The sequence below is a fragment of the Sceloporus occidentalis genome, unplaced genomic scaffold (assembly GCF_023333645.1).
Source record: "Sceloporus occidentalis isolate IW3139 unplaced genomic scaffold, rSceOcc1.0.p SCAF_2, whole genome shotgun sequence".
NCBI lineage: Eukaryota > Metazoa > Chordata > Lepidosauria > Squamata > Phrynosomatidae > Sceloporus > Sceloporus occidentalis.
This window is the reverse complement of record NW_028316982.1, coordinates 79220277-79239138: the sequence shown is the minus strand read 5'-3', so window position 1 is coordinate 79239138 and position 18862 is coordinate 79220277. Positions and strand designations below refer to the sequence as shown.

Genomic DNA, 18862 nt, shown 5'->3' with positions numbered 1-18862 from the left:
TCCTTCTTAGAACAGGTCTGCTTTCAGGACAAAATACAAAAACAACAATGCAGAGGCTCAATTGGTCCCTACACTCTTGTCATTCCAGTGCTAGGTTAAAACATGGCTATTTATAAAAAAGCTTTTGAGGCCTAACTTGTTTCATGCAGATCCACCCTTGCAAAAAGGAAAGGCTTTGGTAGTTTCTGAAGTACCTGTTAATGTACTTTCAGGAAAGTGCTTGGCTAAGTACACTGTCAAAAGTGTACCTGGCTTCAATATCAGATGGTGGCTTCTGTTTTCCTTCCAGAGTTATGGACAGAAGGTTTGCCTTAGGTTATAAAAAGGGCAATTTTGGGTATCTTTGTGAGTAAACCTTTCAGTTTCCTGACAAGAGGAGGGCTGAGCTTAGCAACAGATGCCACCAAATCACAACAAAATCACTCACAGGTTCTTTTCCAAGTATCATTCTGGCTTTCCAGGCACAATCTTTGAAGACTCCTCCTCTCTCATAACTAACAGGCTGTACAGACAGGCCAAAATAAAGCTGCTTCAGGTCACTTTGGAGGTATGCTGTTTAAGTGACACACAATGTAAAATATACAAGAACAGGGAAAAACAATGTTGGAACTGTATGGGAAACATTGGGACCTTTGTGCACATGTGGTGGGATTGCAAGAGAGCAAAAAACTTCTGGAAGCAAATATGTATAGAAATAAAAAAAGGTTTTAAATATTAAAATAAAGTACAATATAACACTATTCTTACTTGGAATGATAGGAAAAGATAATATGGAAAAGCAATATGGTAGAATAATCTTCTATATATGTTGGTTGCAGCCAGAATGACCTTTGAGAAAAAATGGAAGAGGAAAGAGGTCCCAACGTTAAGTGAATGGTATAGCAAGTTATAGGACGTTGCAATTTCTGACAAGCTGACATATATATTAAGGGATGGAAAAAATAACAAAGTGGAAAAACAATGGATACCTGTTATTGAATATATTGGAAAAAAGAGGGGGGAAGATTAATGGGAATCAAATACATAGGAGATTACCTCACTAGGGTAAAAGCGTTCCCCAATGCATTCTCACGGGCGCGAGCCTGGAACATGATGAGGGCCAGAACGCTAGTTTACCGTACAGCAGAACACCGCCGTCACCGCCGGGCGTTCCAAATGTGTTCCAAATGTGTTCCCAATGTGTTCCAAGGAGGCCATTTCTGGGAACGGTTTCAAAACCGTTCCCAAAAATGGCCTCCCTGGAACACATTTGGAACACATTTGGAATGCCTGGCGGTGACGGCGGCATTCCGCTGTGCGGTAAACTAGCGTTCTGGCCCTCATCACGTTCCAGGCTCGTGCCCATGAGAACGCATTGGGGAACGCTTTTACCCTAGTGCAGTAATCTCCATAGACTAGGAGTAATTAAACAGAAATATATGAAATAATAATGTTGTATATAGAGAGTGATTGTGATAAAAGGATGTAATTAAGAATCTTATGAATATGAGAAGTAGAAGGGTTGTTATAAAGTAATGAAAGATATGAATGCTTATACAATTTAATCCAAATATAGTAATCACTTAGGGAACTAAAAATAATGAAAGAATATAGACTACAGGTAATTAAAAAAAGTCAAAAGGAAATAAAATTATTTTTTTCACTTCAAAGGAAGGGAAGGTTTTTATTTTTTAAATGTTTTAAGTAAGAAGAGAATGAGAATAGCAAATAGGTAGAAGTAAGTATGTCTATATAGTAAATGTATGTATGGAGGTTTGAACTGTGTATACTGTTGAATGTCTTTTGTGGGCTTTTTGTATATTTTTTTTAATTAATAAATATTTAATATTAAATAAAAATAAATAAATGACACACACATCTTAAGAGGCCAGAACCTGCGCCAAAGTCCTCAGGACTGGAGTGCAGCTTTGGCGCGGCTTCTGGCCTCTTAGGATGTATGCATCATTTAAACAGCATACCTCCAAAGTGACTCAAAGCAGCTTTATTTTGGCCTGTCTGTACAGGCTCTATGTTTTCTGTCAAGAAAAAAAGAAGTGAAGATTCCTGCTAACTCTGAATTGAAGTCTCCACCGCAAGATATTGTATCAACACAAGAATGGGCTTTCTAATAACGAAGATTTTCACACTTGCCTGCATCGCTGCATAATCATCCTCCAAACAGAGCTAAAAGGGAAAACAGCCCCTGTATGTGAAAGCTTGGGGTGCTGCTGAATTGCCATGGAAACATACCTCCCTCCTTTGTGTGCCTGAATCATTCTTGGGGAGAGGAAGAGAAGAACGCTGAGTTTGCATTAAGAGGGAATCTGCTTCCCTTGCAACGATTCAGGCTGAGAGCATATGACTTGCTTTAGATCATTCTGTGGGTTTCATGGCCAAGCAGAGAATTGAACCTTGGTCTCTAGACTCAACTGTGGAGCTTATCACATGAACTTTATAATCAACTCAAGCCTCCCAGACTGCAGCCGGGACACAGGATGGAGGCATGGATTATCGCATGCTAAATCACTGCCTAATCGCCACCCGTCATCAGCCCAGGACCCAGCCACGCTCTGCCAACACTTTTTAGAAGCTGGAAAGCTTCCAACTTTGAAAAAGTGCTGGCGGAGCATGGCTGGGACCTAACTTGGTCGCTGGCTGATAGCGGGCAGTGATAAGGCAGAAATTTAGCATGTGATAATCCCCACCTCCATTTTGCGTGCTGGCTGCAGCCTGGAAGGCTTGAGACGGTTTTAAAGTTCATGCAATAAGCTCCCATATTTACTTCTGCGTGTGTGTGTGAGAGAGAGAGAGAGAGAGTTGTAAAAAAGGGAGGGGAAGAGAACTGAATTTAGGATCAGGGTTAATGTTGTCTCATGTTGGGTCAAAGTGGCCAGCTGAACAAGTTCATGACAACCCTCTCTCATACTCACTCTTTAAAGCACCTTGACATGGTTTCTTTTGTCTAAACTGCATATAAAAATAGAAGAACAGTAGTTGTGTTAGCATCAGGGGAAACAAAACTATGCCTCAAACCACTCTGAAGAGGACACATGATTCCAGAGAGAGCAAAAAGGAAAAACAAAAAAGTTTGTTTAATGTAAAATCTCTTGTTATTTAAAACTAATTGAAAATAATGGTGCTAATCCTGTTGGGCAGATACAAATGCATAACTTAGAGTGATGCACTTGTGATTGTTTCATATTCAGAAACTACATATTCGGAAACTACATATCCCCAAGTTTTGGGGATGCATTGGCTGTGTTTACATTGCAGAATTAATACAGTTTGACACTGCTTTAAATGCCTTGGCTCAATGCTATGGAATTCTGGGGTTTATAGTTTTGTGAGAAATTTAGCCTACAACAAACTACAAACCTCAGATATCCATAGGATAGAGCCATGACAGTTAAAGCACTGTCAAACTGCATTAATTTTAAAGTGTGGCAGCAGACTAGAGGCTGTGAAGGTACCCTGATCCCCACTTACCGGGCAGTAGCCACTATGATCATCAGAAGTCTCTTCACCTGTCAATTGAGAGCAGCTGGCTCCTATGGGCAATTTCTGGCATGAGGAGGGAATGTGAAAGGATTCCTGTTTCTGACTGCCACACAGGAGATTCTTCATGGCGGGGTGGGAATATCAGTCAGTAGTTTTCCAGTCAACAGGGGAACAGACCACAATAGACTGTTGCAGCTGCCTCCCAGAAAGTGTGCATTGGGGTGATTGGGACAGGATTCACTATGTAGCACTGCAACTACGATGGCTACATATTCATAACTCCCCAACAGGATCCCAGCCAATATGTATATTGACCACAAAAGCTTACGCCATTAAAAAAAAAAAAAGAGTTGGTAAAGCGCCACAGACTTTTTGTGGTTGTTTTCATGTTGACTGAGATACATTCCCTGAGTGTGACAAAATTGTTGTCCCTGTGAAATATATTGCAGATTTTATCTTATCTGAAATGTTTGGGAGCAGAAAGGTTTGGGATTTTGGGTTTTTGTTTGTTTGTTTGTTTGTTTTTTTGGGGGGCTGGATTTTGGAATATTTGCATATACATAATGAGATATCTTGGAAGTGGGACCGAAGTCTAAATATGAAGTTAATTTATGTTTCATATAAGCTTTATACACATAGTCTGAAAATAATTTTATACACAATGTTTTTAATAATTTGTGCTTGAAACAAAGGTGGCATACCTTGAACCATCAGAAAGCAAAGGTGTCACTGTTTTTGCCATCCATATGGACAATTTTGGATTTTGGAGTATTTCAGTTTTCGGGATACCAGATAATGCATAGTCAATCTATAAATGCTAAGGAGACTCTCGACCTACCCCAGGGGTAGGCAACCTGCGGCCCGCAGGCCGGATGTGGCCCGGCGAGGCCTTGCGACCGGCCCCAGCCCAGTCCTGCTGCCGATTGCCACTGGGGCTTTTGGCATCTCTTGCGAGGGGCATGGTGGGGCAATTGTCTATAGAAGCCTCAGAAACATGCATTTATCTTAACATTTTTTAAAAAATCAGCAAATTTTTTCCATGTCCTCCATTTTTTATTTAAAAAGTGCCCTCCATTTGAAAATTTTGTCCTACATTTGTCCCGGTTTATTTATTTATTTTTATTTATTTTTTAAAAAAATTAATAATTTATTTTTTGGCTTCGGCCCCCCAGTTGTCTGAGGGACAGCAACCCGGCCCCTGGCTCAAAAGGGTTGCCTACCCCTGACCTACCCAGTTCAGTCTTTTTTACACTTTTGTAGCATCTTTAGTCCACGTGAGTGCTTGTGTTTTGTTGGTCTAAAGAAAGTGAGTGAAGTCAGGATTAAGAACTAAGCCATTCTGTGAAAGCCACAGGCTGTGTGACTGAATGATGTGAGGATGTGATGGAAAGGTTATGATCAAGTGTAGAAGTTATTAATGAGGAAGAACACATAAAACTGTACTATTTTAAGCAGAGAATACTCTGGGTTTAGGTACAGAATTCTAAAAAAAAACTAAATAAGTATAACAGTACATACTTGTGTGTAGCATGATTATAGATATTATAGTATACATTAATGTAAAGTCAAATAGATCCTGCTCAGCATGACAGTTTCTGCCTCGGGTTCACAATCACTGCATGAGTTCAGTGTTCATACCCACCCCATTTGCCCAATACACATTCTATGCCTGATTCATAGATATCCCAGCTTCTCAATAAATCTCATGTGGTCACCTTGAGATAATCATAGCCTCTCAGTCTAACCTACTTCAGTGTACTGTTAAACTACAAAGACTAGTGGAAGTGGGAGGAAATACTGTACAATGCTTTCAGATCCAGGGAATAAATGGTATAGAATTAATTCAAATATACATAGTTTGGAAAAGTATGTTTGGCATTAAAAAATCTGAAGCATTCCCGTGGCCTTTTAGCTTGATACACAGGCTACAATCTTGTACGCTTGGGAGTAAGTTCCAGTTAATTCAGTGGGGCTTACCTCTTTTTTAATTAATTTTTTTTATTAATTAATGAATCCAATTTTGGGAGAATGGTGGGATATGAATCCCATAAATAAATAAATAAATAAATAAATAAATAAATAAATAAATATTGTGCAAACAACCCCCCCATAAACATCATACCAATAAAAAATATTCTATTATACACATAATATTTAAAAGCAATTCTGAATTGCCAACAATGTAGGCTCCCAGATGAGCTGCTCTGGTGGAAGGAGAAGGAAGAAGAGGAGGAGGAGGAGGAGGAGGAGGAAAAATTGAAACCAGAGGTTATGCCTGTCCAAAATTCCTCCATGCCACATGTGCAGCCACAAAGTTAACACAAAGTTAAGAAAGGTTGGTGATAATCTTAAGAAATGTCCAGCTTTATGAACCTTGCAGGGATTTGGGCACAGCACAGCTTCAGCTGGCCTAGTATCTGCATAGCTAGCCCTTGGTCAACTTGACCAATTAGTGTTGTCGTTTAATGAGACATGACACAAAAGTGAAAAAGAGATGAGAACAAAAGTGGAGGGGGGAATGCATTGGCTTTCAGGACAGTTGCAAGAATGACTGTTTCTCACCACATCTCTCTTTGCTACAGCCTAATGAAATGGTTGCTGGTTTCTAGTTTTGGAAAACTAATAAGATTAACATATCTACATATTTCCCCATTTTCAGCTTTAATGAAGCACTGGATCTCAAATTCCAAAAATTAAAACTGATGCTACTAAGCCAAAATTTTGCCTTAAACCGAAGGATTAACAATAAAGTTCCTCTTTTGGATGTAGTTCAGCTTTTAGACAATTGTCATGAAAATAAGATCAAATATATTCTAGCGTCACCCCTGTATTGAAGAGAGGTGACAAACATTTATTAAATTTATTTAATTTGTTATATCTTATCCCAAATCATAAGTTTTCTATGTGGCTTACAATAATATCCGTTTAAACAATTTAAAATGTAACCAATAAAATAATGTGTTCTAAGTGTTACATATTGAACAAATGAATGATTTAAAATTTTAAGACTCTAATATTTAGAAAATATGAAGATGCCACTTTTTCTCATTCTTTGTAACTTTCTCACTTCTTTGCTCAGCACTTGTAAAAGTCAAACATATTATCTTCTGTCCAGCATCAAAGATCAAGTAACCCATTATAATTAGTGAAAAGCTTTACAAATGTTGAATTTTATATTGGTATACTTACTTGGATGTTCATGCAAAAAGGGATCTTGTAGCACCTGTGAGACTAACTGAAAGAAAGAAGTTGGTAGCATAAGGCAGCTTTCATAGACTTGAACCTACTTCCTCAGATGCATGTTTGGAGTGCAGAACCAGAGACATATATTTGCCATTTATGTCTGAGAATGTCAATTCAAATTCAAAACCTTGTGAGTATGGAGATAAGATGGCAAGTACAGTTTTTATTATAGACGTTGGAGGACAAAGGCAGGAGCAAAGCTGTTTCATACAGCCAAGGAGAGTAGATATGAATGTGTATTAGAACGTAGTGTAGGAAACAGAGAGGGAATATGATGAACGGGGCAAGAGTGCCCTTATGAGGATGGGGGTTAGATAGTGTTGAAATGTGTGTAGTGCGTCAGGAAAGCTTTGTGATTTTTCAGACTAACATCTTTGGATTCTACCACCTAAGATATTCATGTTGACATTCATACTGAGTCACAGCTGAAGTCTGTAGAAAGTCTGTATTTCTAATTTTTGGTTACACAAGAGACACTTAAATAACAGAAACTTGTGATTGCCACACGCTCACACACGGGGCTCTCTCAGAGTCATTTTTCCAGTAGCATCCAGTTTAAGACCATAAGGCCAGATATATTTATGCTAAGTTAATGGAAGCAAAGCACTCTTTCTTAGCTGAGCGGCTGAGAAGGTGAACTTATTTAGAAAATCGCGTGTGGGTTTCATAGTATGCTTTTAATGAGATTATGTTAGCAAGGCATTAAGAAAGAGACCCAATATGAATTCAGATAATTAGGTTTTTGAAATGTAGGATTATGAAAATTATACTTTAAATTAGTACTATCATCGAAATCAATAACATACTTAGTGGAGACTAACAGTAAAAGAAGAGTGTAATGAGTCAAAGCATGGTATTAGCAAATAGCTTACAGTGTGCAATGCTGAATATGAGAAGTGTTCATAGCACATCGCCCATTAACAATGACAGGAGGCAGACCCTTGGGAAGCTTGGTCCTGTTATTTATTTATTTTATTTTTTTAATATAAATTTTATTATTAAAATCAAATACAATTATTTACAACACAAAACACCATTAACTCTCATACAAATTAAACATAAAAACAAGAGAAAGCAAAATTAAAAAAATAAAAATAAAAATAAAAATAAAAATAACCTCAACACAACACATTCTATATTACACTATACATAATACCTAATAACTTATACTAAAGTATACACACAAAAAACTAAACTAAGTCAAAAAATAAAGAGAAAAATAGGAAAAAAGGACCATACACAACCATACACATTTAAAACATGACCTTCCCGTCCTTTAAGCTGAATATTTATAATATTTCACATATTATGACTTTCCTTTACTTATTCTTATATTTCTTTACAAAAGTTACTTACTTTTCTTTTAATTAAATCTTCTATGTCTTTCTTAAATGTGTAAATATATAAATAGTATTGTTTATACTTTTGATATCTTTCCTTAGTGTACTATTATCTTAGTAACTTTTATTGAGTTCTTAACATTACTTTACTTTTACAATTGCCAGTATATTCATAACATCTTTTTTCCTTAGCACTTTAACATCTTCTTAACAATCCTAAATACATCATACACATCTTAGGCAGATTTCATTTTTTCCCCTTCTCTGTTAAATATTTCATAATTGGTTCCCATTGCTCTTCCGCTCTATTAGCAAAATCATTCCTAAGTAAACATGTCAATTTATCCACAATCATCATATTGTAAATCTTGTCGTACCATTCCTCCACTGTTGGGTTTTCTTTACATTTCCATTTCCTTGCAAAGACCATTCTTGCCGCAATTATCAAATAGAATATCAGTTTCCCATACTGTCTTTCAATATGCTCGTCTGCTATTATTCCCAACAAAAATAACAATATATCCTTCTTTATTTTAATATTTAATATTTTCTCGATTTCCAGATGTATTTGTTTCCAGAATTTTTTTGCTCTCTCACAATCCCACCACATGTGTTTGAATGATCCTACATTTTCTTTACAGTTCCAACACTCTAGCCTCTGCTCTTTGTTTATCTTACATATTTTCTCTGGTGTGAGGTACCATTTATATTGCATTTTATAGTAGTTCTCCTTTATATCAACACAGAGTGTATATTTTATTCTTTTGTTCCAATTTTTCTCCCAATCATCTAACTTTATTGGCCTGCCGATCTCTTGTGCCCAAGTTATCATATAGTGTTTTATTGTTTCATTTTCCATTTCCAGATCTAATAGTAGTTTGTATAATTTGGATATTTTATGTTCATCGTCATAGATTATTGTCTTTGCCAATTGCGTCTCTTCCATTTCAATTTGTGATAATTTGGAGTCTAATTTATATCTTGCCCCCATTTGCATATAGAGGAACCAATTACATTTCAGGCCTTCTGCTAATAGTTCTTCCATCGTTTTTAATTTATATTGTCCTACCTCCTTTTTTAGTAAATCTTCATATGATGTCCAATCTTCTTTTTTCATTTTTTCTCTCCTAAAAAAAGCTTCGTTAATTGACGTCCATCTAGGAATTTTTTGTATAATGTGGGGCTTATATTTTGTCCAAATTTTAAATAAAGATTTTCTTACCAGGTGATTGTTAAAATTTTGATTTACTTTAATTTTGTCATAAATTAAATATCCATGCCACCCGTAGACATTATCGAATCCCTCTAGTTCTAATAATTCATGATTTTTGATTTGTATCCAATCTTTTATCCAATTAAGACAACATGCGTAGTAATATATCCTGAAATTTGGCAATCCTAGTCCTCCTTTTTCTTTTCTATCTTGCAAAATTTTCAATTTGACTCTTGGCTTTCTGTTGTTCCAAATGAAATTAGATATGTCCTTCTCCCATGTTTTGAAGTGTTTATCATTTATAATTATTGGGATATTCTGAAATAAAAAAAGTAATTTAGGGGTTACATTCATTTGTATAGTCGCAATCCTGCCTAACCAAGACACATTTAAATTATTCCATTGTTTCAGATCTTTTTTTATCTCTTTCCACAATTGTTCGTAATTATTTTTGAAAAGGTCTGAGTTTTTTCTTGTAATTTGTATTCCCAAATATCTGATTTTCTCTTTTATTTCACATCCCGATATTATCGGGATGTGTCCTGTTATTTATAAAAAAAGAGCTACTTTAAACCTCAGAGAACATTCTCAAATAGTTCCTATTATATTGCAGCCTTGTAAGGAACTTTTAAGTTCAGAAATGATAACCAGGCTTAGGTGTATTTTAAAGCAATTAGCTTAAGCTTTTTCATTTCTTTAAAAAAATATCAAGGAGAGATCAGCCTAATTGTCTCTAAAGTTTGAAGACTCTGAACTAGTCCTGTGATGCCTTTGAGAATGAGAAAATGACATTTTGGGCAACTAAGATGTTGAGATCATTAGCTGACATTCTATATTTAAGGCTTAAATTTTTAAATTTTAAGCAATTAGATACCGCTAACACAGAGCGTACAGTTTAAAAAAATGTTCAAGGTGAAATAATCTTCCAAAGGCCTAAACTCCCAAAATAGTTCTATGGCATTTTTGAATGCTAAAAAGCAGAAGCATTTTGCTGTTAAGGCTTTTTGGAGAAGATGTAAGAAATATCACATCACTCTGTGGGTGGATCCAGAGAGGGCAAATGATGTTGAAGGTTGCAGTATTTGTACCATAGGTAAAGGTAAAGGTTTCCTTTGACATGAATGACTAGTTGTTTCTTTGATTTGGAAGAAACAAAAATAAAAAGTTCTTCTCAGGCCAGAGCATTCCCAGGAACTCCAGTGAAAAGTCATACTTTTTTTTGTTCATACCCCTTGAGATTTTTTATCCTGATCTGCTCAGTCCTACAACAATTCAGGGTAACTCCCACCCACTTTTGCTTCATCTGGTGCTGAAAAGGAATGGAGACAATGATCTTTGTCTGGATACAGAGGTGGGACAATCTGTCCTGGCAAGTTCAACATCTTTATATTTTCCTCTCTGAGGTTACATTTGTATCCCGTTTGATATCACTTTGTCATGGCTCAGTGCTATGGAATTCTGGGAATTCTACTTTCTTGTGTCACCAGAACTCTCTGACAGAGAAGGCTTAACTGTTTCACAAAACTACAGTACCCAGAATTCCATAGCACTGAGCCATACAATTAAAGTGGTGTCAGACGAGATTATTTCTATGGTATGGATGCAGTTTGAATGACAGGGCTTTGTTTATGTGGGTTTATCTAGAGGGATGAAACAGATGTGGGTTTTGAAGAGTTAGGAACCCTGGTGGCGCAGTGGTTAAATGCCTGTACTGCAGCCACTCACTCAAAACCACAAGGTTGCGAGTTCAAGACCAGCAAAAGGGCTCAAGCTTGACTCAGGCTTTCATCCTTCCGAGGTCGCTAAAATGAGTACCCAGATTGTTGGGGGCAAATTAGCTTACAGTTGTAAACCGCTTAGATACTGCTTAGGTGGTATGAAGCAGTATATAAATGAAGCTTGTTTGTTTTGTATTATGGAAAGAAATGAATACTGTTTTACAGCACTTTCACTGCACATACTCATACTTTTTAAAAAAAAAAAATCCTCAGAAGGACTTGACTGGCCCAAGGTAAACTTGAGTGAAACCATTTTTATGAATTTCACATGTACAAATTTCACTTTTTATCTAATTCATTTATATACCTTCTTTCTAACAATATCGGATCTAAATTGAGTTCAGCTGAAGCCTAACTGGTATGTTACCAGTGTAACAATGAAAGTGACTTCTAGTGGCACAGTTCTACAACATCTTGGTAAATAATTTGGAGGCAGGAACTAGGCAGATTGTCTTAATGAAGTTGTTTCTTCTCACAGATAATGCTGTCATATGAAATAACCATAACATCTATCAAATACTTTTACAGACATCACTTGAGCAACCTGAGCACTTGAACACTTGATCATTTCCAAAGGAAAGCGACTAAAATGGTGAAAGGTCTGGAAACCATGCCCTATGAAGAGTGACGTAGGGAGCTGGGTATAAATATCTAGAGACGATAGTCTTGTTTAACTATTTGAAGAGATGTCATATTGAGAATGGAGCAAGTTTGTTTTCAGTTGCTCTAGAAAATAGGATACGGAACAATGAATGCAAGCTACAGAAGAAGAGATTCCACCTAAACATTAGAAGGAACTTCCTGACAGTAAGAGTTCTTTGATAGTGGAACACACTCACTCGGAGAATGGTGGAGTCTCCTTCTCTGGAGGTCTGTAAACAGAGACTGGATAACCATCTGTCAGGAGTGCTTTGTGAATTCCTGCATGACAGGGGGTTGGACTGGATGGCCCTTGTGGTCTCTTCTGGCTCTGTAATTCTATAGGCAACATTATGGGCAACATTATCTAACTGCCTTATATAAATGGAAGGAAGGAGGAGAGGATTAGAGATGGAAGGAGAGATGGGATGGAGAGCAGGAGGAGGCTAGATGGATGGTACTGATTGACCTCCCACTCTATGTTTTGGAGGGTCTACTCTATGGCAATCTGATTCAACAAAAAATATTGTAGTGATGGAGAGGGCCTTCTCACTGCTCTCTTCTGTCTCAAATAGCAGTTGGGACTTTTTGTACACATCCTAACATGCTTGTATAGTAATGTGTAAAAATAAGAGGTTAAAAAAACCAGTGATATCACAGTAAAGCCAAACAAGTTAACAAATGTCAGATGCAGATTCATATGCAGAGTTAGTTTGAAACTGATGCCTAACTGTTCAACATGTGGATGGTGTTGAGGTTTGTAAGGCACCCTTTATGACTCAACATACAGGCTGCCTCTGCTAGTATGATGGAGACAGGGCAGATATAAGTGGTGGGAAGTAATGGCAGGAATCCTTTTGTTGTCCTCTTTATATAAGGGGCAGATCAAGTATTGCCTGATTGGTCTCAGTCAGGATTAATGATGCAGGAACAGGATTTGTTTTGTAGAAGAATGTAATTATGTGATTTTAGGGATCTCAGGAGACCATTCTCATGATTATGTATAAATTATGGGTAATGACACTGGCTAAAAACCTCTGGTTGTGTCACACACTACCTTTATTGAAAAGCCTTTCAAACAAGGTTCTTTGAATTTCCTCCAGCATATCTGTATCTACTGAAAGACTCAATTTCTTTATTTAGAGAACTCTGTAATTATAATAAATCTACTTTTAATGGATTGTTGATAGAAGAGGCCCACACATGAAACTAATAATGCTAGAGATTTTAAATAGTTCTTATTATCATAGATTGAAGATATACAGTTGCATGTTATTGCTTACATCTAGCAGTTGACTGTAGAAAATCTTTATGCAGTGGTTGCTTTGAATCAGAAATTATTTTACTGATATTTTGATAAAATGATAACTTAACACCTGCAAGTAGGTGAACCAGAAACCAAAGATTAAAAAATGATGTGTAATCTCGCCTTTTAACTTCCTGTCTTGATTCAAAAATTATGAGAAGAAAATATCAATGGAAGTAATTTAAATGTTTGGCTATGTTTAACATTTTTAATTTAAATCTGGATAGATTTGACTGCATTCAGAAGCTGGAAAAAAAGAATAGTTAATGACCAGTGAATTGATTTTAGCTAAAAGGAGAAGCCTAGAGTGTGTGGTAGTTTGGTAAACTGAAATCAAAATAAAATATAAAGGTGTAAAATGATTTGTTGTTTTTGTTAACTGCCCTAAAGTCTACCCCAACTCATGGTGGCCCTGGCCTCAAACAGCCCAAAAGAGCTGACATAGAGCTGATCTAGAGCAGGGTGTGTGCATGGCACATTCCCCCGGATCATACAGAGGCCCAGTGGAGGCTGCACCAGGGCCACCTAACATGGCCCAAATATGGCCATAAAAGGAGTGGTTTCTTACTGCCTCCTTTTCATGATCCATTTGAGACCACAGCAGTGGCTGCCCTTGATGTCTGGTTGTCATGGTCCTGCGGCAGTCCCATGGCGATTGGTGCAGGAGCCTTTGGACACTCCTTTTGCCCTGTCTGCTTTGCCACCCTGTGAATGAAATATCCTCAAGATCTGCTGTCCTCCACTGCTTTCCTCAGGTCCTGAAAATTCAGACCCATGTCCTCCCTGATTGAGTCCATTCATCTGATGTATGACCTTCCTCTCTTTCTACTGCCTTCCACCTTTTCTAGCATTATTGTCCCTTCTAATCTCTTTTCATGTTATGGCCTAAGTATGACTGCCTCAATTTCATCATCTTGGTTTCAAGGGAGATTTTGGGCTTGATGTGTGCAAGTACTGTCTGTTCGGCTTTCCACAGTCTTTTTAGCTTTCTTAGTACTCTCCTCCAGCACCAGTTGAATGAGTTGATTTTCCTCTTATCTGCTTTCTTCATTGTCCAGCTCTCACATCCATACATGGTGATGGGGAACACTATGGCTTGGACTATTCTAACTTTAGTGCTCAGCTATATTTCATTACTCTTTTAGGATCTTGTCTAGTTCTTTCATATCTGGCCTTCCAATTCCTAGTCTTCTTATTTCTTGGCTAAAGTCACCATTCTGATCAATGTTTGATCCTAGGTATGGAAACTCTTTAACTATTTTGATTTCCTCATTGTCTATGTTGAATTTATGTATTTCTTCCAAGGCCATTATGTTTTGTTTTCTTTATTTTCAGCATTAAGCCTGCCTTTGCACTTTTTCCTCAATGTTCTTCAGTAATTGTTCCAAGTCTGTGATGTTTTCCCCTACTAATATAGTGTCTTTAGCATATCTAAGATTGTTGTTCCTTCCTCCTATCTTCACTCCTTCTTCTTCTGAATCTAAACCCAATTTTTCTAATGATATTTTCAGCATACAAGTTGAACAAATAGGGTGATAGAATGCAGCCATGTCTGACCCTCTTGCTGACTGGAAATCAGTCTCTTTTTCCAGATTCTCTTCCAGCAGTAGCCTCTTGTCTTAAGTACATATTTCTTATCAGGACTATCAAATATGGTAGGACTCCCATGTCGTTAAGAGCACTTCATAGCTTTTAATGACCTAGTCAGTCAAATGCTTTACTAAAGTCTATAAAGCACATGCTGATCTTATTTGATGATAGAAAAAATATTTTTACATGGAAAAGCATTTGCTGTAAAGTTCTGTGAATGCAGGCATCCACACATGCATGTCCACTCAGAAGTAAATTTAGTGATATATGCTTTGTACAGTTGTTTTCTCAATTTAAATTGTATATCCTTTTTTCCCTAGGTTGCCCTCCTTTGGGTCTTGAAACATTAAAAATTACTGATTTCCAGCTCCATGCTTCCACAGTAAAGCGATATGGTCTTGGGGCCCACAGGGCACGGCTGAATATTCAGGTAAGCTCACTTTTCTGAGTGGTGTAAGCGGTAGCTTGTTCAGCAGTGAGGATGGTTTCAGCTTTTAACCACTTCATTGGCTATCATTGTTTTTAACAAAAGTGTATTTTTAAAATGTTGCTATAGTGGGTAGCTTTGTTCCTTTAACTTAAATGTTCCAGTATTAATTTATGAATGGCTAATTTTTATGGGATCCTTTAGTATTAGGTGAATGAGAACCAAATTACACATTACTTTTACAGCTGGGGATTTTTTCCTGTGTGAATTTTAAATGTTCATCCCCCAACCTTACAAGGATCATGTGAGAATGAAATGAAGCACCTTTTGTGCTATACTGAGTTCTGTGTGAGGAAATAATGAAATGACAATGGATTAAAATTATAACTATATTAAAAATGTAATTCTCACAAAATAGACCTTCAGAGGAGTTTTACTATAGCTCCCATTATTCCCAGCCAGAATGCCCATTGGAAGAGGATGTTGAGAGCTGCAGTTTAACACACATAGAGATTACAAATCTGAGAAAGTGTCCATAATTTCATCCAGTCTCTGCCATTTCATTAGTTTTTGTTTCCTTTCACTAGCATACTCTCTTCATATTTTTTTCTGAACATGGGGTTCCTGCTTTCAGCAGTTTTCAGCATAAATTATTTTTGACCCCTACATTTAGAAATACATGCCAACAAGTGACGCCTGAGTTCTTACTCCACTGGAGTTGATCAGCTTGCTTTTTCATGTTTATACACAATCTATTTTCCTGATGCAACTTTATCTGTAATAGACAGATGCAGCAAAGCTAGAGTTACACTTTTCCTGCTGTGTAGCACTCAGATAACCCTCTGCTAATCCCATAATTCAGATCAGACATTCACAAGATCCATTTTGACAGACAGTTGGTGTGAATGGGTGGTTTTGCCTCTGTTTCCTTTGGGTATATCCCAGTTAAGAGCTTCCTGCTGAAAAAATAATATTTTTGTAGCATTTTCAGATTAAAAATATTAAAGATCTGTGTTGTGTTCTTAATGCTAAAGTATAATTTCAGGGCATGGAATTTACTGAAAACTCTTTGTCTTCTTTCCATTCCTTATGATTATCACTTCCACAGTCCAATAATTTTATAAGACATTTAATGTAGCGATTAGAAACATTCCTTTTTAAAAAACCAAACAATCATTTCACAGAATCCTTCAGCCAGCATTTTCTGAGGTCTGGTTTAATGATGCCACAACTAAAAATAGCTCAAGCTCATTACATTAGATAGATCTAGTTACAAATGTACACACACACCCACACACGTGTACACATTTGTATATATAGCAAAACTGTCTTTGAATCTTCTATGGAAGGAATCTCCATGTATAATTGTCATTAAAATGTAATAACAAATGCCTTACAGTTTATAAAATAACAAAGAACATGAAGCTACCCTGAACACTAACAAGTCATTTCTTATGGCCTACCCTTTCATATGTTTCCATTGCCCCTTTTGTCAGTTGCATGGAGAGTTATCCTCTAATGGCTTGAACCTTCACTTGGGCCTGTTACAGACTGCCAAAATAAAGCTGCTTCGGGTCTCTTTGGAGGTATGCTATTTAAATGATACATGGGTCCTAAGAGTCCGGCGGTTGTGCCAAAGCCACACTCCATTCCTAACCACTGGAGTGCAGCTTTGGTGCAGCTTCCGGATTCTTAGGATGCATGCATCATTTAAATAGCATACCTCCAAAGAGACCCGAAGCAGCTTTATTTTGGCAGTCTGTAACAGGCCATAGAAGGATGTAATGGGATCTACTGAGGACACATTATGCAAACATACTGTCTAAGTTCTTGCTTGTTAATTATCATGATCATGATGCTACGTGATTATGGAAGAGAGACATTTGCCTTGATTAGAATATTGGTAGCACCTGAAACCCTCTCAACCCATGTCAAATTATTTGTAGCACTAATTGGAATTATCTCAAATCATCTCAAATCACTACAATGCTATGCCATCAAAGACTGCACAATACTTCAGATCTAACTGTTTGTCACACGTGCCTGGAGTGCTGTGCATTCCAGAGCATCGTGGTGCTGACAGACAGACTGATACATCATATTTCAGGAGAGGTATACTTTGGGAGGAATCTGGTATAGAGTTGGAAAGTACTGGAAATTACAGAAGGCGTAGGAGATATGCCATGATATCCAAGAACTCATCCCAAACTACAATTTATGAGTTGTTCTATTCCACATTATCGAAAATGAATTCCAAGTATTCATGTCATAACTTACCCTCTGACATGTGAAGAATTGGTTTCAATTTGGCTGTATCTGGACACACAGAACTGGACAGAGTGGAGTCAGATTGCCATTCCAGATTGTGGCAACCTCTCTGATTCCAAGGAGCTAGGGGATTAGGCAGTTGGGAGTGAGCATTCCCCAGCAGGATGTGGCAGATCTTTTTTCCTTTGAAGATCATAGGAAAAACAAGGAGAGGTTTTGTAGGTTCTAGCATCTGTTAAACGTGAAATGTTGACTCATTAAGTACCTGGTATCCAGATACAGCTAACTATAAATCTCCCAGCATCTCTCTGGTGTCTTTGTTGCTTGCAGCTATTCTATGTCTATGAGTGGCAGTACTCTGTGTTTGTTTGCTCCTGACCTTGGACTGGTTACACCTGTCAACTCTGTGTCTTATTACTTGTTGGTTTAATTTATCTAGCTTACTGGCTTGGTACAATAACTTCTGGACTGGTTGATTACCTTACTCTTGTTCCTCCCTTCATCTCACTGATAACCTGTGACTGACTTGGACTGGATTGACTATCCTACATCTAATAAAATAAACTCTTTTAGAACATGGCCACATAGCCCGAAAAACCCACAAAATACTATCCTATGACTCTTTGGGGTGAAACAGACCATCCCAAAGGAGTGGCTTTCTCCATACATTCATACACATACAACAAAACCTGTCCCAGTGAGAAGAAATATCAGCATAGAATTGAAACATGCCGATTATGATTGCCTGTAATGGATGAATGCCAGCTTGGTGTAGTGGTTAGAGTGTTAGATTTGGGACATCAAAGCTCACCAGATCACTACTTATCCATGTAGTGACCATGGGCTAGTTCCTTTCTCTCAGACTAACCTAACTCACAAGGCTATTGTGAGGATAAAAATGTATATTGCACACTTGAACTCCTTGAATGAAAGGCAAGGTAGAAATTTTGACAGTCATGATGATGAGAAGACCCTTGTCTTACCACACATTGAATAATGGCGCCAGACAAGGACTGGACAAATATGAGACTTTTTAATATTTATTTTATTAATTTTTATGGGATGAGATAATTATATCTTTTCTAGTTCTTGTAAATATGTTTTAGTGAAACAGATCCTGATGCTTTTTTTTTAAAATCTATTCTCCATATTCCTTTTAAAAATATACTTACATGTCTGTTTTATATGGTAAACTACATCTGTATTATTGCCATCTAATGGCCACAAAAGAGATTAAGAGAAACTTTATAACTGCATCTAAGTCTGAGTGTGCTCTGGAATTTAGGTAGCATTCCCAGACAGAAAACATTCTGAGCAAATAGAGCCAAATGGAAACCAAATATATTCCAACTGTTTTGCTTATTCTAAATCAGGAAAGGGCAACTGTGGAGGGTCTTGCCCTTCCCCAATGTCATTTTTCACCCCTGAGTGGCTCTCTGTCTCCAGATTGGTCACCTCTGGTTTAGAAAACAACCCGCCTTCCAAAAAAAAGGAACATGTGAGTGGGGACTGCAATTACTTCAGAATAGATAAACCCGTGGAGTTTTCTAAGTGTGTAAATCTCTGTTTAGGCAGAAGTTT

At 37.3% G+C, this 18862-nt stretch overlaps 1 protein-coding gene across 1 annotated transcript in view; it reads left to right on the top strand.

Annotated features, from left to right (window-relative positions):
• The window catches only part of CPXM2 (carboxypeptidase X, M14 family member 2), a 106587-nt gene that overhangs the window by 20452 nt on the left and 67273 nt on the right, over positions 1 to 18862 (top strand). Inside the window, exon 3 of the mRNA XM_089507824.1 lies at positions 14907 to 15016. Coding sequence (XP_089363950.1) covers positions 14907 to 15016 — 110 coding nt within the window. The remainder of the gene's footprint in view (positions 1 to 14906; positions 15017 to 18862) is intronic.